General features: G+C 47.3%; 1 protein-coding gene across 1 annotated transcript in view; it reads right to left on the reverse strand.

Moving 5' to 3' along the window:
* Positions 1 to 1,368: 1,368 nt before the first annotated feature.
* AGBL4 (AGBL carboxypeptidase 4) overlaps positions 1,369 to 21,042 on the reverse strand; it is a 1,003,652-nt gene continuing 983,978 nt past the window's right edge. Inside the window, exons 12-13 of the mRNA XM_054571930.1 lie at positions 7,458 to 7,554; positions 1,369 to 1,489 (exon numbers count right to left, since the gene is read on the reverse strand). Coding sequence (XP_054427905.1) covers positions 1,369 to 1,489; positions 7,458 to 7,554 — 218 coding nt within the window. The remainder of the gene's footprint in view (positions 1,490 to 7,457; positions 7,555 to 21,042) is intronic.

Here is a 21,042-nt window from a genome sequence, read left to right on the forward strand (position 1 = left end):
AATTTGGGTTGGCTGGTTGGTTCTTGAAGGGGTGGGAGACCGACAGAGGAAGGTACCATGAACACTCAGGAACAGAAGAGCTGCATAAACCACTTTATTTGTGTTCCTCTGGGCAACAAGAACCCAGGGGAGAAGGGAGAAGCTGTATATACAACACAACATTTGTAGCCAGCTAACATATGGTTCTTTGTTATAATTTATGAAAACCAATAAGCAAAGAGAGAAAAAGCTTTGCTCTTGATTTTTGCAACAATCTTAGAAAATCTTCAACCCAAAGCAAAAAAAAAAAAAAAAAAAAAAAGTGCTTAACTGGAGCTTTGTGCTAAAGGCCCTATCTCCCTTGAGCCTCCCTTCCTCTCCCTATCCCCTAATCCTCATTTCCGGGAGGTCATTTTAATTAGCAGGCTGTCATGGTGACTCAGCCTGCTGTGTTGCAGAGGGGGCGGGGAGCAGATGCTCCTGGACCCATTCATCATACAAAGGCACTTTACTCTTTAGAAAAATACACAATATTAAGCTTGCCTTGCCATGGAAATTGCTACTGCTGTTGTTTTATTTTATCATCCCCACCTGACTCCGAATGGATCCTTTTGTCTTTTGTGTTTTCCTTACCTGGCAATCAGCCTCGCCCCACTTCAGACTGGCAATGCCCACCTCTTCCTTGGCCGTGTTTGATCTGCGGCCCCGGGCTGTGGAGAGTGAGTGACCAATACTTTTTGGAGCTAAATTCTCAACTAAACCACCTAGGTCATTGGGAAATAGCTCTCAGAAGAGTTTTCTGACATTGCATGCTGGGGTTTGGGGGAGTCAGGGAGCATGCAACTCATAGATAAAGTGACTGAATGTCTAAGACAAACTGTGATTTCAAAAATTCTGTCCCATTGTCCCGAAAAGTAATTTGCCTTCGGGTCTAAGTGTTGTTGATGTTGTTTTAGATTATCAGATGTGGATGGAGCTTTTCTAAAACTGTAAACTTATTCTTAGCTTATTGTAAAAGGTAGCCATCTGCATGTAGTGCATACACAACTTAAACAGGCAAACTGACCTGAGATGTGTCAAACCTCTCGAAGGGGATGCTGTCGGTTTTCCTCTCCCCGTGAGGGTCTCTGTGTGGTGGGAAAGGCATCTGTCCTTGCTTGGTTTGACTCTCCTATCTTGTTCCTGAGACATAAGCTAAATGCTTACAATTGATTTTCCATTGGTAAAGGGAAAATCAATGATGAAATTTATCATTTTTTCCCTTCCCTTTCACTAGCTTTTTCTTTATCCCACATCCCTTATCTTGGAAGCTGGAGGGGTGATTAATTTCATGCCCCAGCAGAAAACGCATGCTCCTGCCTCCACAAGACCTCTCTGGACTTCACGTCCTCAAAAAGAGTTTGACGGGTCTTTGTGGTTCACTGAGCTCTTCTTGTCCCCTCTGCCGTTGGGGTAGTTGCTGGCCCGGCCCCGCGGGAGTGGGAGCTTGTATGAAGGGGGTTTTTCTTTCCTGCAAAGTGGGAGATAACAGAAAGAGAGAAGAAAGACAGCACATATATACACTGTACTGAAATCACTTGTGTGCATGTCCATCTCCCCCACTGAACTGTGACCTCCTAGGAACAGCGGCCTTATCTTGGTTCGGGAGTCCAGCCTACGGCCTAGCTCAAAGCAAGCACGGTGGTTCAATGAATGGCACTTCGATGGATATGTTGAATCACTCTGGTTCTAGAGAAAACCTAACTTTTCTATAGCTCAACTCTTCCATGTTTCTACCTTGATTCTTACTTATTCTATCCATTCATGACGAGATGGGGATGGACACATAGAAGAGCTACAGCTTGGGAGAGTCTAGGACCTCATATCCTTCACAGTCATCTGGGCTTCAGAGTCCTCTTTGTACTCCTCAGTACAGCCTGATTATGGCATTTCATGAAGGGTCTGTCTCCCCACAAGCTTGGGGGCTCCTGGAAGTCCGAGATGTGTCTGGCTCATCACTGTGTCCCTGCACCCGGCACCAGCACTCAATGCAATACCCTTAACACGACCCTTCAGCAAGTGTCCACTGTCTTGTTTGCTCACACACTGGCCTATGAGCTCCTTGTGAGCAGGGACCAAGTCTGATCCATTTTGGCATTTTCCCTCATACAGGGCCTTATGTTGTGGCTGATAAGTCACATTCATTCATGCATTGGACTAAGATTTATTGGCAGTGAGATGAGTGGGCTTTAGAGCCAGTAAGGACTCAGATGAATTCCCAGATAGCTATCTATGAGAGGTACGACCTTGGCCAAGTATTTAACTTCTCTGAGTTTCATTTGTAAAATTAAAGGGACAACATATTCCAACCTCATAGGCACATTGTGATATTAAATGGAATAATATGAGTAGATGCACCTAGTGTCATTCCTTGCATACTGTAACTTACAAAGGCATGATGCTAGGTGCTAGGTATGGTCCAGTGGTCTCTGGAAGTGACAAAAGTGAGTTAGACATCAGTGCTGTTCTCAGGCTACATGAGTTTAGTTGGGGAATTGCACAAAATAACTGCACAAAGTAATAAAGAACTACAAAGCATGGCAGAAAGTGGTAAATGCCATGGATACAGGATTCTCTTGGGCTATTTGAATTAGGATCGGAGGCATGACCTCTTGTAGCCCCCCCGTGCTCTGACCTTGGAATACCCATTTTTCTTCATTTTTAATGACTCATGAGTAAGGTAAAGACAATAGGTACCACCACACAAAAGGGATGCCTTGCTTTATCATATCTCACCCACCAGGAAGCCCTGCTGTCTGAAATTCTACACTCACTGAAGGATCTTGCTAACATGGCAAGACTGTCTAGCATGGGTGAGATACAGCTGGGCCTTAGTACCCATCGACAGCCTGGGGCACATGCTTGGAATGTTGTTTATTGATAATGTGATATTGGAGAAGTCCCTTCCCTTCTCTGAGCCTGAATGTCTTTATTTCTAAAATAATGAGAAGGGCCCACGTCCTTCTGCCTCAAAGGCTCTGGTATATGGGGGTTGGGGGAAGAGCTTTGCAAAATATAAGGTGCTATTCCTATGTCACTGTGGGGTATGGTTCTTAACACTCAGGGGAGTATGAGAAATAAGATGGGTGTGTTTTTATGTTGGTAGAAGTATGGTCACAGGTGAGGTAGCCCTAGGTAGGTGGCAGCACTTGGAGAAGGTGCGCAGTGGCCAGGGAGGGGTGTGAATGTGCAGAATGACTAGTGGGGTCGTTACGGAGGCAAAGAGCCTCTGTAACTAAAGATGGGGGCCCAGAGAGAGACAAGGCACTAGGAAGCCACCGCCCCGTACTTCTGGGCCCCTGCTGAGGCTTGCCTCTTCCTGCAATGCCCTCCCTCACCTCTCCAGACTCACCTCTTCCGGAAAACTGACTTCCCGGAAAATAAGCCTCTCTCGAGGCTTCTGCTGCCCTTTGTACCTCACCTCTCAATACGCCATTTTCTGGGTACATAGTTCTTTGCCCATCGGTGTCTCTCATGAGCCTGTGAGTTTGATGCATTTGATTTTTCTCTATATCTCCTGAGCAAAGCACAGACTTGGTATGGTCTTGAGGAGAGTTTGATGAACAGTCTTATCTTTACATCTCTGTTGCCCTAAACACACTGGCCTTCAAATGCCTCTTTTTGGGTCTTGCTGTCTGCCTTTCACACCCTATCCCCCAACATGAATACCTTCTTTCCCCTTTCTATTCCATCCATTTGAATTCTACTCCTTTAAAACCAAGTTCAAATCCCATTTCCTCCCTGAAGCCTTCTTGGGATACCCATATTGGCACCAGATGGTGTCAGAAAGTAATTTCTGTTTGGGTCTTACTTTTCTTTCCTACAACATGAGGGGGGTGAAGTAGATGGTTTTTAGGGGTTTCTTCAGTTCCATCATTATATGATTCATACATTCAGGGCTTATTTAGGACTCACTCCAGGCCAACTCCTGCACTGTACACAAAGAATATAGGAGTGACTAAGTTCCCAGACGAGAACCTGTCTAGTGGAGAAGCCAGATGGGCAAAGATTCCATGGCAACACGCCATGGGACATACCAGGCTGCAGGTAGGTGTGAAATGCAGTGGGGAATCCCACAGAGGGGAGCAACTCTGCCTCAGGTGGAGAACAAAAACAGGGGTGTGATATGTGAACTGGGCTTTGAGAGGTAAGTAGGAGTTCCCCATCAAGCAACAAAAAGGGGGAACATTCCAGGAGGAGGAAGAAGGATGAACAAAAACATGGAGGGAGGTATGAAAATAGCTGACTTGTTCCCTCTGAAGCCCTGGGCATGATATGGCAGAGAGCAGGTGGGGTGGAGAAGGTGCTCAGGAGGGGAAGAGGTGTGTTAGAGGCTGTAAATGAGGTTTAGATGTAGGCCAGGGCTTTGAATCAGCAATAAGAAGAATTGAAACATTACCCTGAAGGTAGTGGGGAGCCTTGTCAGGTTTTTTGAGAGATGGTGTAATCTGATATGTAGCCGAGCACTTGGGTACACTGTTCCTTGTTGTTTGTTATCTTTGCATGCATACATGCCTTTCTCCTCTATATTTGGGCGCCTGATAGGCAAGGGCGATCTATGTTCTCCCAGTGCCCAGTGAACAGCCTGGCACATGGTGGGCTCTAGTGTGTTGAGTGATGATCCTATGCCCCCCCACACACACATACATCAAAATCCCACCAAGAAGCCCACCCTCCCAGCCTGTCGCTGAGCCTGAGCCCACCTCCCACGTGGAGGCCAGCTCACCCACCACACTCGTGCTCTGTCTCCTCACTGAGGCCCGTCTGGCCTGTTCTTTTTTCCTGTCTGATCTTCGTCCATCTTGTCCCTGAGCCTGGGCCCTTAGGCCCACATTGCTGGCTCACCCTGGGGACGCTTTCCGAATGACCGCCCGGCCCCAGGGATGCTGACGTGCTCCCCGCCCCCAGCACAAGGGAGGAAACTGATGTATTATAATTATCCACAGAGATGAAAGAAAACAAAGATAACTTTTGAATCAAAACACATAATTTTCCTTTAAAACCAGAACTGCTCTTTTGTTTGTGTTATTTGATGCTTCAGTGGAAAATAATACAAGAAAAGGGAAATATTCAAATCCCAAGTCAGGCCCTTGTATCCTCCTGGGAATTCATCCTGAAAGAGTTTCAGACAGACTGAGAGCTCAGTGGTATTCATAGTTGGATGAGGCAGCGGTGTGGGAACAGAGAGGGAGTTCATTTTGTTTTTCTTAATTTAAGAGCGGGTATGTTTACTTTGAGTCCTCAAGGGTGTGCACTTTGAGAAATGTGAGCTCCCTCTCTTTTCTAAAGGTGACTCCAAAGCTCAGGGGAAGGGGCTTCCATGAACAGGTGACATCAGGGTGCTGAGCCCTCCCCTGCATCCGTTAGACCAAGTTTCATCGCCCCTTCTCCCACCCCATGTCAAAGAACTCTTCACTATCTGATGATGCTGAGGATACCAGGCTGGGGATCTTGGGGCCCAGGCTCTAGTCTGCATCTGACCAGTCCTGTCTGCTCCCTGGACCTTGACTTCCTTATCCCCATCATGAGGAGGGGTCCAAGATGACTGCTAAAGTCCTGACTGTCAGCACCATTTCAGTGGCCTGTGACAATGCAACATGCAAGAACAAATGGTAAAGGATCAAGTAATTTTAATCAGGCTGACAGAGGACCCGAAAGGGGCAATCCCCACATTAACTTGTAAATGAGATTCTAAGAATTCTTTTGAGTTTTATAAAGCTTTAAATTTTTAAGAACTTAAACCAATCAAGAATGACTTCTTAAGAACGAACTGAGTACTCTTCTCTAGAGGCGAGCCCCTCAAAGGCAGGGTCATGCTTTAATCATTTATACATTCAGCTCTATCCTTCCCCCAGAGCCCTTGCATAAAGTGTTGTTTTCCTAAGTGAACGAATGAATTGATGAATGAATCAATGAATGGATGCATACAGGAATGCAGGTGCAGTACAGTCCAGGCACTGTGGGAGCACAGAGGAAAAATAAATGCGATCCTCCCCCAGGATGGCCGGTGAACAATCTGAAACAGACTATGAGTCAGAATACATTGTCATGCAGACTCTGCATGGAGGTGGTGCTCAGAGACATATGACTCACAGCGCGATTTAACCTGGGCCCCAAGAGACCATCCAGCCTGACTGGAGAAGTCCAAGGACTTGCTTTAGGCTGCGATGAGCCTGTTGGAATTCGAGGACTGCAACCCAGAAACCAGAGGAGATGGAAACATTTATTGAGCACCTACTGGCTGCCAGGCACTGGACCAAATTTGTAGCTAATCTTTAAAACCATCTTTAGAGGTCCTTGTTATTATGCCAACTTCATAGATAAGTAGGGAAAGGTTTCAGGAAGCCAAGAACCTAGCTTAAAATGCCACAGTTAGTATGAGCCTGAGAAAGAATTTGAACCCACACTTGCAGGCAGAACTTAGCTGGACTTAGCTAGTCCAGCTTTGGGATCATAAAATCCAAGGATCAAATCCTGTCTGTGACAAAAAAAAAATTTAATTTAAGGCAGTTCTCTTCACCTGTCTGAGCTCTCTTTTCCTCATCTGTAATATGGATACTATATATCTATGAAGAATAAGTAAATAAGATCTGGTAGAACTATTACTTCCCTCGATAAATAACAGTGTTTTATATATCTATAGTTAATAATAAGGTAAGGAGGAAGGTGCAAAGGCCCTGAGGCAGCAGGGCACATGGTCAAGGTCTTGGGCAAGGACAGGAGCAGTAAGTTAGACTCTTTGTGTCCTTCATGGAGGCTGGAACACTGGCAGGTAGGAAGTGAAGCCAAGAGGCAGGGCAGGGTCAGCACAACCCAGATGCCCAAATGCTCACTGGGCTCATCTCCACCATGCACGGGAACGCCCTGTGCTTTGGGCTCTGGTTCAGCCCTCAGGGAGATATGCCTCTCCTGACCTTCTTTCCTCACTGGCCCCGGCAGAGCACTGGAGCCAAAACTTCTCAGGGATGTGTTGACCTTTGCACCTTCAGGGAAGGGGTCTACCGTGCACTGAGGGGCCATATGCCTATATGGCCCTGTGCCAGGTGCTTTAACACCCACCTCATCATAATCTTCCAACTGAGTGCTATTGTCCCCACTTGATGGATGAGGAAGTGGAAGGATCAGAGACCTTCTGAACTGAGATGACGTAGGAGTCCCTGAGGATGAGCTGTCAGATGAAGTAGCGTATGTTACTACCCAGACTAAAGTAATGACTGTGCTCAGCTCCCAGTAACCCCCATCTCTGTGGACTCCCATGAAATGTGACAACCGCTTGCTGTCTGACCCCATATCATACTTTATACTCAGGGAATGCTCTGTTAAGCTCTTCTGCCACAGAGAGGAAACTGAGGGCCAGAGAGAGGCTAAGGGAAGTTGCCCCCGAACGTGAATTCAGTGACGCAGGACTCCAGCCCACACTGCTGTGCTCAGCCACTTACCGCAGCCTTGGCATGGGAAGTGCCACTTTCTCAACCATCGGGCTCAGCCGATAATAATCCAAAAACGTTCTGGCCACGTTCCGCCCCAGCTTCATATCTGCAAGTGTGTGCATTAAGGAGCAACTTGGAAAAGAGACTGAGACAGAGTGAAAAGAGTAGTTTTAGAAATGGTAACAGTAATAAAAATAGTCACACCACTCACTAGTCAAAGATATTTTCATTCCTCACAAAACCTTAAATGATAGGTACTATTATTTTCCTCATTTAACAGATGAGGAAACAAGTGCACCTGAGTTGTAATTTGCCCAGGACCACAGAGCTGGGCAGGAGAGGAGCCAGGGTATGGGTCTAGGTAGTCTGACCCCAAAGACTGTGTTTCTAGCTTTTAGGCTACACTGCGTCCCTTGGAATCACTGGGATTCTGTGGTCTGGTTTCAGATATCTCAGGCTGGAGCCCAATAAGCAAGACCAAAGAGCAAGAAACCCTTTGTCGTATGTAGCACAGGGCCTGCTTGACCCTCAGGGAACAGTCATCTACTTTGGTAACCCCAGAGACAGTGGTAAAAACCTCTCATCCTAACTTGTGTCTCCATTCCACTTTGAAATCTACCAATAATGAGCCTTTGGTTAAGGATTCATGACCCGTTAAAATACAAGCTCCTTGCGGACCATAGTGACCATTAACACATCCACTAGCACAACAGTCATCTATCCAACTACATGGAGTGTCTGCTCTGTGCATTATATCTCATAGCTCTGGGCCTTCACAGGAACTATGTCCTCTTCCTGAAGTCTGCCCCCCTTCTCTTGGCTAATTTATTATGCCTATCAAGTCTCCAGTTAGGTGACATCCCTCTAGTAAAGCCTTCTATGATACTTCTCTCCCCTTGCCTCATTCTTCCATGGCTTCTGAACTGACTTTGCGCAAAGCACATATTACCTATCTCATACCCCTCAGCTCTGAATATCCAAACTCACCAATTCCTCTCCATGAGACCTCCAATCTCTTGTGTTTGCCCACGTCCCTCTAGTCACCTTCTATCCTAGAAAGAGCCAGCACCACCTATCCCCTGGATGACTGTCACCCTGTCCCACATGACGGCCTGCCTCTACCCCACATAGCCAGGAGGGCTGTTCTATAACAGACTTGACCATGTCATCCAGCTCAGTAAAACCCTTCAGTGAATCCCAACTGCCTTTAAATTTCAAACCTTGGAACTTGATTTACAAAGTCCTTTGTAGTTGGATCCCTGATTATTTTCTCGGCTTGTGCTTGCCACCTCCCCTCTTCTGCCACCTCCCTTGCTCTTCACACGCCAGCAATATGAACATCTTTCCCTCCAGGTCTTTGCCTACACCATTCCGTCTTCTCATTCCACTCTCCCGCCCTCTGTGTGTCTCAGATGGGCAGCTCCTTCTCCACCTTCAGACGCCTCCATTTAGTTGTCACTTCACAGGAAAGGTCATGGCCACCATGCCATCCAGGGGCTTGGGGTTGGACTAGCATTTGCAGAACAGTCAAGGGAGTTCTCTCCACCTTCTTCAAAAAGCCCCCAAGTACGGGCTGGGCATGACCCAGCACATGAAAACTAGCATTTGTGGAACACATACATGTGCCTGGCACTGCACTGGGCACTCTGTTTACATATGCACTTTGACCATCAAAACAACCCACTGAGGAAGGCATTTTCTGGGAAGTTAAGGAAACTGTTCAAGGTCAGCACGAAAATCAGGAATGTCTGATTCCAGACCCATGAACTTTCCACAATCCTGGACTGTTTCCCAACTTGAAGGCACCTTTCCTGTCAAGGGCTGAGTCATCCCAGGCCAGCGCCTGGTGGGAGAAGGAAAAACACCAAATGAGTTGTTTATGACAGTGAGTTCGGCTGCAGGCTCGCTGTGCTCTGGGGCTGCCACCTGCTTCCTTCCTCTGGATCTGACTGACCTTCCCTGTCCCCTTCTTTAAAAAAGTTCACAAGCTGGCATTGGGCATGGCCTCTCTGACCAGCAGACCCTGAAGGCAGCCTCACTGCCAGGCCCACAGAAGCAGCTGCTGCTTAAATCCAGCCAGCGCTCGTCAGTGTGAGGAGAACAAATCATGGTTGTGCTTGCCAGCGGTAAGGGGCTCAGTGAGAAGGAGAGACCCCCTGGGCTGGGCTACAAACTTGGAGCAGAAGTTGTGGAATCAGATGTATATTCAAAATCCTGCCTCCGCCACATGCTGTGTACCGCAGACTGTATTTTCCAAAGACATCTGCAACAGTAGCTCCATCTCCCCTGTTATTCTACACTGTGACCTTGATACTCCTTCCACGGAGAGATGTGGTGTACGTCCCCTCTATCTTTAATCTGGGTGGGTTTGTGCCTCACTTGTAACCAAAACAAGTGGCAGAAGTGACACTACGGGATTTGTGAGGCAAGGCCAGAAGACATGATGGAATTTGCCACTTGCTCACTGGAACACCCCAGCTGGGGTCCTGAACCACAGTGCCAGCAGTCCCGAGGCCTCCACGCTGTGAAGAAGCCCAGAGTAGTCCATGAGGGGCTGCAAGGAGAGGCCCTGAGACCACACGGAGGTACAACAAAGAGCTCTGCCGCCGTCCCACAGCTCCGCCAGCGCCTGCTCTTCTAGCCCTGGACACTGTCCCACTGCAGTTCCACCAAAGTCTCCAAGCTGGGACCACCAGCTAAGCCCTTCCAAAATTTCCGACCCCCAGGAATCACACAAGAATAGTTATTCTTTTAAACACTGAGTTTGGGGGAGATTTGTTACAGCAACAGAGAGCTAGAGCGCTGTGGGACCTCCCATAGGCGATCCAATGTCCCGAGCCTTAGTTTCCTCGTGTGTAAATGTGAACAATGATGCCTGCCTCCCAGGGTGGTTGTGACAAAGTGTGTGACTGACTAACGTACGGGAGTTGACTGAGTAAATAAATGAGTGGGGAAGAGGGTAGCCTGGACCCTTCTTCCCCAGCCTGCAGTGACCGGCAGGCTTGAAACAACCCTAGAAGATATCCTTGGTAATTAACACTCTCGGGTTCCACAAGGGAAAGGGGTTGGGTTGTTCCAGTAAAATGTCCCACAGGGAGGCGTTCATCATTTTAGACAAGCTCTGTTTAAAAGACAGTGTTTTTTAAAGGTGGGAGTTGTCTGGGACAACCCTCTTTCTCACTCCCTCTCCAACCACAGTACATACCCCGTAAACTCTGAGAGCCTCACTCCAGGTTATTTACTGCAAGGGCCCTGTCTGAGTCAAGAAATGGGATGTGGGTGGGAGATGGGGAGAGAGTGATTGAACACTTTCAATTAAAACAAGCTGTCTTTGAACAAAGATTTAAGATGCAGGCAAGGAGAAGGCAATAACTCTCTTGGCTGGAACCCGTTCGATATATTGCAGAATTAGGAGAGAAAAAAATTGAGGTGAAAACTCCCAACTCTTCACTGCCAACAAAAATCTCAGGAAGGGCTGTGAGTTGGAAATGTCAGTCTTCTCAGAGTCTCACGGAGCTCACGTGATGCAGCCGGCAGGAAAAGATGGCAGGTGGGGTCAGGACGCTCGAGTCAGTGAAGCAGGATGGGTCTGTTGGGACTGTCTGCAACTCAGATTGATTTGGTGACTTCTTCCCAGAGCTGTTTTGAATTAAAGGGTGGAGTGGAAGAGAGAGACAAGTGTCTGGAGAAACACAAAGTGTGGTGTGGTGGGGGAAGTGACTTTGGGCCAGAAATAAGACCAAGAAGGACCTGAGGGCCCATGCAGCTAAAGTACAGAGTGAAAGGTGAGGCGGCAGTAGTAAGTAGACCGGAGACAGATCGGGGAAGGCTTTGAATGCCAAATTAAGGAATTTAAACTTCTATACTATAGGCAATACAAGCTAGTAAATATCTATGGTTGTATCTATTATTCATTCACGCAAGGTATTTATTGATCATCTACTACGTTCAGATTCTCTGGAAGGCTTGGGGTATTCTGCAGGGAAATAATGACAAAGTAAAACAAGACAAAAAACAACTAGGATAGTAGTTCTTAAGTCTAGAAGTGGAGACAGATAGCCAAGGAATAAAATACCCAAATAAATACAGAATTGCGATGGTAATAGTGCTGTGGAAAAAGGCTCTGGGCCTGTAACTGGGGGCAACAAGGGCGCTGCTGCAGGCGGGGATGTGGGCGGGCCTCTCCGAGGAGAGGCCCTGTGAACTGCGAGTGGACAGTGGGCATGGCAGCATCTGTGAGGGGTGGCATCTGTGAGGGTCCTTGTGGGAGAAAAGGCCTGAAGGAGGGCTGACGTGGAGAGACAGGCGAGGGCTAGATCACACGGAACCTTATTCTGGGCCACCTTAAGGAGTCTGGATTCTCCAAGTGAATGGGAAGCTACTAGAAAATTTTAAGCAGGAAGATGAGATCGTCTGATTTATATTTTTAAAAGGCCGCTGCTGTTCTTAACGTAAGAAAAGTAGAGCGGAAGCGGATAGATCGGCCAGATTACTGTAATGGTCCAGGAGAAAGACAAGGGTTTTCTGAACCAAGAAAGGAAATAGAGATAGGAAGATATGATTTAGGGGAAGAAGCAGGAGGACCTGCTGACAGATTGAACATGGACCTGCAGGAGAGGAAGGGGTGAGGGACGGTTCTGCCTTATTTAGCTCTCCTGAGCAGCTGGGTGGATGGGACGCCGTGGCCTGGAGTGTGGAGGACAGGGGACAGTGAGACAGGCTCAGGGAGAGATCAGGAGGTCAGTGTGAGTTCTAGATGCCTGTGAGATTTAAACAGCCAGATCCTTAAGCAGGAAATAGGAAAAATCAGAAATAGGAAAAAAATCAGATAATGGCAATAGCTTCTAAACTATCAGTTCTCTGGGATTATTCATGTCACAAATTCTTTTTTTTTAAATTATTGAATTTATTGGGGTGACAGTGGTTAGTAAAATTGTATAGGTTTCAGGTGTACCATTCTATAATACATCGTCTATATGTTGCAGTATGTGTTCACCACCCCAAGCCAAGCCTCTTTTTATCACCATTCATCCCCCCATACCATCTTCTACATGCCGGCACCCACCTTTCCCTCTTGTAGTCACCATCCTGCTGTGTCTATGAGTTTTGCTTTTTATTGTTTAATCCCATCACCTTTTCCACCCAGCCCTCCAAACCCCCCTCCCCTTGAGAACGGACTATGTGTTAATGTTCCATTCTGCTCAGCTCTTCACCTCGTGCTCCCTGCTCTCAGGAAACACCCGTTCTCAGGGCCTTTCAGAGAGTGGCAGTGACCACAGCACCCTCCGTCCTCCCGTCTCGGGGCCTCAGGTCTGCTACATTAAATGAGAACACACGTGGGAATCTGGAGAACAGCCTCGTTTCAGTCCATAACTTGCCGTGTGACCTTGGCCACTCCCCTTCTCTGGGCCTAATTTCTCTGGGGGTAAAATGCAGTCTCTCAAGCCCTTTCCAATGTTAGCAGGGTATGCTCAAGCAAAGACCACAATATGATAAGCTTACAAAAAATCCCATCCCCATTCTTTCATTCAACAAGGATTTATTGAGAACCCGCTATGTGTCTAGTTATCTTAACCACTTGACACAGTGGAAAAAACTGACAAAGACCCTTGTCTTCACGGAGCTTACCTTCGAGCTATGAGACACAAACTGTCAATCTAACACATTTGTAAATTAGCAAGAATGCCAGAGAGCGATAAGTGCTACCAAGTAAACATAAGGAACGGGGTACAGGCAAGGCTGGGGGTCAGGGAGCAGATCACAGAATTAAGTAGAGTGGTCAGAAGAGGTCTTGCTGGAAAGAGCGGGCTTCAGCGGGCTGAAGGAGGAGGCAAAGGAGCTGGCCAGCACCAAGGATAAGCTGATCCTCCTTGTCTGAAAGATGAGCCCTAACTAGTCATTTCATAATTGAGCGCTCGTTAAATCCTGCCCAATCCCATGGCTGGGGAGAGTGGTCAACCCCACAAGGGTGAGTGCTCCCTGGTGGGAGTCAGAATACCTCCTTCTTGGCACATGGCGGTTTCCCGAGTGAAGATCCTCCCCACGGCCCATCATGGTCCCGTAGGCGACGTGTCTCACACGCACCCTCCCCCCTGGCCTGTGGCCTCACTTCTCCATCTCGCACCTTCCCTCATATGGCCCTCGTCTCTGAAGCTGGTTCCTCACTTTTCACCCCCTCCAGCTCTTCCAGAACCACCAGTGAGCTCCCCCTGCCCAGCCCTGCAGGGAGCTAAGGTCCTGCCCCACTCATGAGATGCCGTATTTCACGTCCTCTCTCCCCACAGTGTGTGCTGTGGGCAGGCCTAATTACTCTACCCATTTTCCAGATGAGAAATCAAAATTGACTTGTGCACTGAAGCACATCAAGTATCGGCACAAGGAGGATTGAAATCCATTCATTCATTCATTTGCTCAATTCATTCATTCATTCATTCATTCATTCATGTATTTATTAAGTGTCTTCTACATGCCAGCCACTGTTCTAAGAGCTGGGATACAATGAAGAGGAAAACAGACTCAGTCCCTGTCCTCATGCAGGTCTTTCCTTGCCATCATCCTGCCTCCATATACAAAAAAGAAATGAACTCCTACCTGTTCCCTGTTTGGAAACCCCCACCTAGAATTCTTTCTCTGCTCACATTCCTATCCATGCCAGCAACAGATGATCATCATTAAAGGAGATTGATTAATTCTGCAGAGGGGTCGGCCAAGGAAAAGTGATTTCTCTTTGGTAAGGCTGACAGCACTGCTGGAATATTAAGAGGCACCTGTGTAGGATCCTCTAGGTGAAGCCAGAAGAACAATGTGACAATGAAATATCTTCTGTCTCTGCCACCCTCACTCGTCCTCCCACAGTGTTGGACAGGTACATGACTAAACGGGTGAATCCTTCTCTCAAGTGCGGTGTGGAGGCTGCAGATGTGATTGCAGAGTCCTTTCCAATTGCAGGCAACTCCTGAGGTGCTCTGGAAATGAGGAGGTGAGAGAGACAGACAGGCAGACAGGCAGACAACAGGCAGACAGACAGGCAGACACAGCAGGAGGGAAGAAGGGACAAAGTGAGACAAGCCGAGCCGAGGCAGAAACCAAAAGAGAAAGAGATGCAAACAGATGGGAAGATACAAAGAGAAAGTGATCAGGATGCGGCAGAAAGATAAGGAGAGAAAAATAAGGAGAAGGGCTGAAAGACACATAAACTTGAAAATTGGAGACAAATGGAATGAGAGGCAGGGACGAAAATAGGAAGTGAATGGCAAAGGGAGAAAATCAAACTGCTAGTGAGAGAAAGATACAAGTGTAGACAGCGAGGAGAGGGAGAAAGAGAGGGAGGAGGAGAGAAAGACAGAGGGTGAGACAGAAGAGACAAAAGGAGGAAAAATATAGAGAAACACAGGCAGAGAGGACAGACCGTAAATGAGCTGCAGCAAGCTAAAATCGAGACAGAAGCAGCGAGAGAGGCAGAGAGGACAGACACACGAAGGGAGAGAAAGACTGACAGCGAGAGAGGACTCTTTTTGACATGTGACATGTAGCTCAAAAGGGTAGATGCCGTCTGTGAGGGTCGCAGCAGAAAGGAGCCTGGAGACGAGCGCAGATGTGTGGACGGTGGGAGCAGTGACCAAGTCACTCAAGAATGAATTAAAATTTGGGATAACTGGGAGGCTCTCTATTAGTTTCCTATTGTAACTGTGACACATTACCTCAAACTTGGTCGCTTAATACAACAGATACTTCATTCTCTGAACAGCTGTGGAGGCCACAAATCTGAAACCAGTGTCAGCGGGCCCAAATCAAGGTGTTAACAGGGCCGCACGCCCTCTAGAGGTTCCGGAGGGAACACTGATCCCGGCCTCTGGCTTTTGGTGGCTGCCAGCATTTGCTCGCTTTGACCACGTCTCTCCACTCTCCGTGTCTGCGGTCACATTGCCGCCTCCTCTCCTGTGTGTGCCAAACCTCCCTCTGCCTTCCCCTTATAAGGGTGCATGTGATTGCGTTCAGGGCTCACCCAGATAATCCAGGATAATCTCTCACCCCAAGACCCTTAATAATAATATCTACAGAGAGTTCTTTCCATACGAAGTAACATTTATAGGTTCCAAGGGTTAGGTATCTTTGGGGGCCGTTACCCAGCCTTCTGCATGCTCCCAGAGTTCATCTGCTTTGCTAAGAGCTGAGGATGAAGACACTGGGGCAGTTGGGGGTGGAGCTCTGGCTCTGTGCTAAACACCTTGCTGGATGCTCAGCTCACCCCACACACCTGACCCTCAGTATCACTAGGAGATTCCCAATAACTCCCACACAAGCAGCAAGTGGATTTACCAGGATTTAGACCCAAATGTGTCTAACTCCAGAGTCCTTTTTATTAGTATTATTTGATGCTTCTCCAGGGCAGGAAATGCCTGGGTGGGACCACATGCTGCTTATTTTACCTCTTAAACATAACGTGAACCTGCCCCTTTCTCTTCATTCATTACTATTCCTTTAGTTCAGAGGCTTCTCTCTTATCTGAACTATTGCTTCAGCCTCCTAATTGGTTTTCTTCAGTTTCTCCCCATTTTTGCTGAGGGTAAAGTTCTCACATTTACTAATTATAAATCACTTCCTGACTTACAACCATATACAGATTCCCTGTCACCTCCAGGGTAAGATAGAAACTCTTAAAGCTGGCATTGGTGGCTAGTCTAAGCCTTGCCCCCTGACACTGTATCCCATTGTGCATCTAAGAATGTGGGGTTTAAAATCTGAAAAGCATGGATTTTAATCTTGGCTCCTATACATTCAGCTACGTGACTCTGGACAAGCCACTTACCTTGTCTGAACCTCAGCTTTTTCATCTCTGAAATGGATACTGTTACCTATCTCACAGGACTTTTTTTTCTTTATCATTCTTTATTTGTTTTTAAGTTATTTTTATTTTTTCCTTTATTTTTTATTGTTAACTCTATTACATATGTTCCCCATGCCCCCCTTTGCCCAGCTCCACCCAGCCCCTGCTCCCCGCTCCCCTGGCCGTCCCCGCCCTGCTGTCTGTGTCTGTGGGCTATGCATATGTGTTCTTTGGCTAATCCCCTCACCTTCTTTCACCCTGTCTTCCCTTCCCCCTCCACTCGGACAGCTGTCAGTCTGCTCCATGTGTCCATGCCCCTGTCTCTACTTTGTTCCTGTTATTGTGTTGATCAGAAATGATGTATCCAAAGCACCTAGCAAAATGCTGGCGAGCAATAGCTCTTTTTATTATTATTAGTTATGAACCTGTTGTTTCCAACAAAACATGACCTCTTCAAGGACAAGGGTGTGTCACGTTCAAACTTATTTTCAGCACCATTTAGCACATATTAGGATTATTAACAGAGGCAGGGAGAAAACAAACAAACCAACAAAAAACAAAACAAAACAAGGAAGGGGTGGAGAAAAAGAGGGACAGAGAGACAGAGGGAAAGGAAGGGTGACGAAGTTGTTTTTAAAATCTGTATTCTAGAGGCTCAGGAATAAGACATTGCAGGTCCCTTTCATGCTGTGTACCTCAGTTTCCTCTCCTGTAAAATCAGCTGAGGTCGACCTAGATGAGCTCTAGTTCTAATTCGTACTCTCTCTCTGGGAGAAGTGTTTCCCAGGAGCTGGGGTGTCCTTCCCAGCTATGCTGAAAATGGCCAGCTTTTTCAGGCATGAAGGTGGCGGCCACTCTGATGGGGCATTTGGAAGAGAAAGCAGGCTAGGGGCTGGCCAGGCTAGAGCAGATGGAGATCTGACCTCAGGTATAATGTCTGAATGGGTGACCTTGGGGGAGGTTTAGACTCCAGACCACATTAGGCAGGTTGCTCTCATTCATTCATTACTTGTTACTCATTTATTCATTCAACAGATACTTAGCAAGCACCTCCTATGTGCTGGGCTGTGTAATAGGTGTATAAAGTATATACACTGGGCATATAGGATGAAAAAACTGGGGGAGGGGTACTTCCCTCAAGCTGCTGATAGTCCAGGCATTATTGACATTTTCAGCTGGGTGATGCTGTTGTACGGAGCTGTCGTGTGCATTGTAGGATGTTTAGCATCCTGGTTTCTTCCACTAGACGCCGGCAGAACCACCCGCCTTGTGTAACAAACAAAAATGTCTGCAGACATTTCCAAACATTCCCTGGGTGGTTGGGTGGGGATCATTGGATGCAGTGTCTGGGGGAGGGGGAGCAGGTGAAATGGGAGAGGTCGGTGAGAACTTGACTAAGAGAGGCCTTGGCCTCCCTACCTGGAAAAAAGGAATCCCTGAATGGGTCCGTGGAGACAGGGGAGTGGGGAAGGCACCTGACCTCACAGGCTGCACCGACTTCATAGGATGGCCGTCTGCCCCCTTCTTCCCATACTTTGGCAGACAGAGTGGCCCTCCTTCGCCTCTGGCAAACCTCCGTTTCTCGGGTGCCTCTCCCCTCCCTACTTTCCCTGGGCTGCTGGTATTTGTAACCCAGCTGTCTATCTCAGACTCATTTCTCACTCGATGGGGAAGTTAACCTCTCCCTCTACCTCCCACATTACTGCTTGCTTCGTGGCTCCCTCATTTCCCCTCCTCTCCCACTCCAGGCACCAGCAATTTCCAAGCAGTGCCTCCCCTTTTTCCCACTGAAGGGCGTCTGCAGCTCTGGAAACTGGCTCTCAGAATCTGCTGTGCCTGCCCAGCCAGCCTCGCTCAGCAGTTGCTGGGATTTGGATGAGGCTTGGCCCCTAAGGAGGCTCTGCTTCTCTGAGAGATACTCAGCTCCTGCTTATCTCATAGATATTTCAGTAGCTTCAACTGATGCAAAATAAAAACAAGACCAAAGACCAAAGTAAATATTTGTGCAGCAGCATCTTGGAGCAGGTGGGGAGTGAAGAGGGAGGAGAGGAATAATAAGCAGGAAGAGCTCTCACTGCCTCTGGCCCCTGGCCTCAGCTTAGTTTGGGCAGCGGCGAGGCCTTGGCCTTGCTTTGGGCAAGGCTCCTGTAGGTAAGTTGCTGATGTTCTGAAACCTTTCAACCTCTCGATCAGGAGTTCCTACCTGGGGCCATTAGAGATTCCTGAACCCTCTGATCTTACAGGCAGAATTTTATGTGTATATACTTTTCTGTAATTTTCAAAGGAATCTGCATCCTCCCAAACGTTAAGAGTCTCTGCTCCAGGTCTGTGGATGGTGATAGTTGAGTTCATCATCACCTTCCCAGTAATATTCCTTCTTCTCATTTCCTGACTCATTCGCTTTTTATATCTGTCTCGTCTGGGATCAGCGAGAACCTGGCAGTGCTGGGAATGACATCAAGCTGGACTTGGAATGGATGTAGAATCTGTCCCAAGTGCATCTGCATTCACTTAACCAGAGAAGCTCACCGAGTCTGGCGACCCCATCTGTGGAAGGGATCATAGCAAAGTGCAGCAAAGATGATCCTTAGGAGGTAGCTGAAAAACCCCGCTGGTATCTCAGGATTGGAGAAGCCCATTAGAGGGTTTGCTGAAGGGATAGCATGTAGGGTCTCTGATCTTTAAAAAAAAAAAAAAAAAGCCCACTCCCCTGTTCCTGTGGCTTTACTCCTGATTAGGCCTGAATCTGAAGTACCTACATGGGTCACTGGATAAGCAATATTCTATGAGTCATGAGACACGTATTTGAGCACTGGCTTTCATCAAATTGCCAGACGACCTGCGGAAGGTCACTGACACTCCCCTGGCCTTGAATCTCCCCATTTGTATAATTGGGAGGAGTTGGGCTTACTTCCCAGTTTCACCAAGGGATGGCCATGACTCTAGCGAAACTCCATCCCCATGCCTCATTCTTGGCATTTAACCTCCTTGCATTTAATCCTCATTTTGGGACATTCTTGTTCCATCTCAAACAAAACAGAAATGATCCCATCTGTAGACATAGTATGATGTTGGGCTTAAATTCCAGTTGTTAGGAGGGTCCTGGCTATAACACTTTATTAACTTTCTTTCCTATCCTTGTGCTATTTCCTTTTAAACTGCTGTCTTGGACTTTTAACTCAGGGGATAGAATCAATGTTTATGATCACTTTCCCTCTTCTAGGCACTGTGCTAGTTTCCTTTATTATGCACAAGCAAGGTAGATCTTAGTCATCCCCGTTATAGGTTAGAAACCCGAGGGTCCAAGGTGCCACCTGACTCACATCCCTCAGCGAGCAATCAGAGGTTAGGACTCAAACTCAGGTCTGTTCAACTCCCACACCTATGGCTTTTTATATATTATTATGTTGTAGTTATTTATTATTTTAACGTTCTCAACATTAACTTGTTATTTAATATTTATTATCTCTGTAAGGCTCTGGGCCAGTTGCCGTGGATTCCGAGGTGAGAAGTCTGTCCCTGCCCTTGAGCAGCCTTTAGAGAAGCCATGTAAATAAAAATCTCAATGCAAGGCAACAGTCACTATGGCAGACAGAAGGGAGGGAAGTAGAGGCACAAAAAGTAAGAATTAATGTTGAGGGGACCCTGGAAGACTTCCTAGAGGAAGCAACACCGGAGCTGAATTGGGGGGCATCTTTTTTGAGATGAGTCTTCATGAAACAATTTAGTCAACACACAATTGAAAACCTACTATGTACCAGATACTTTTCTAGGTGCTGAGACACAACTGTGCACAAAACAACAAGGTCATTGTTTTCATGGACCTCACGTCAGAGTGGGGAAGATAGGCATTAAACAAACAAATGCAGACTAAGATTGAAATCTGGGGGACTTGAAGGAAGCAAGGAATTGGCCAGGTAAACAGGATGATGGCCAGGAAAGGCATCCCTGGACAAAGGCAGAGGCACAAGCACACATGCTGGGACATGAGGATCCCTCTGGAGACTCTGAGACACTTGGTGTGGCTGGAATATCACTGACGAAATGAGTAAGAAAGCTTGAGAAATACAAAAAGACAGACCATGAGTACCTTGCATGACATAATAAGCATGAATTTTATGTTGCAGGTAACGAGGAGACATGGTAGGGTTTTAAGGGAAGGAAAGAGAATGTCAGATTTGGCTTCAAGATAATCACTCCTGTGGCCCTGGAGGAGGACGGGTCTGAAGGGACCTGGACTGAAGGCAGGGAGCATGGTGGGGGCCTGAGCCAGAGCACTGCTAGTAGAGTGAAGGGGAAGGAACAGAACTAGAAATATTTGTCGTGTAAAATTGGTGTGGCATGGGGGTTGAGTGCTGGCAGAGTGGCTGGGCTAGGAAAAGCATCAAGGATGGCAAGCCAGGTTTCTGTCTTGGGGACCCCAGGGGTGGTGTCACCCCCGGTCCTGAATACGAAGTCTGAAAGTGACTCCAGAAGCTGGGCAGCTCTGTGTTCCCTAGGGTACCTCCTATGGCACTCAGCTTAGTAGAAGCTAATTTTATTTTGCTGCACAGCTGTGCCAAATGAGTCCTATGATTCCTACAATGAAACTCCACTGTAATGTCTAGCTATTGTCATCTCCTTGTATCTGACGCTCTTTGGGAGACATCTTGGTTTCATGTCAGGCAAAGTTGAAGTGGTCCCACTCACGGAATGTGTATGAGGCTGGGCTTAAACTCCTAATAAGACTAACTCATTTATCCAGTCTTTAGGATAGAATGTATTTTC

The sequence above is a fragment of the Pteronotus mesoamericanus genome, unplaced genomic scaffold (assembly GCF_021234165.1).
Source record: "Pteronotus mesoamericanus isolate MK-2021 breed Mesoamerican mustached bat unplaced genomic scaffold, CSHL_Meso_final contig_105, whole genome shotgun sequence".
Lineage (NCBI taxonomy): Eukaryota > Metazoa > Chordata > Mammalia > Chiroptera > Mormoopidae > Pteronotus > Pteronotus mesoamericanus.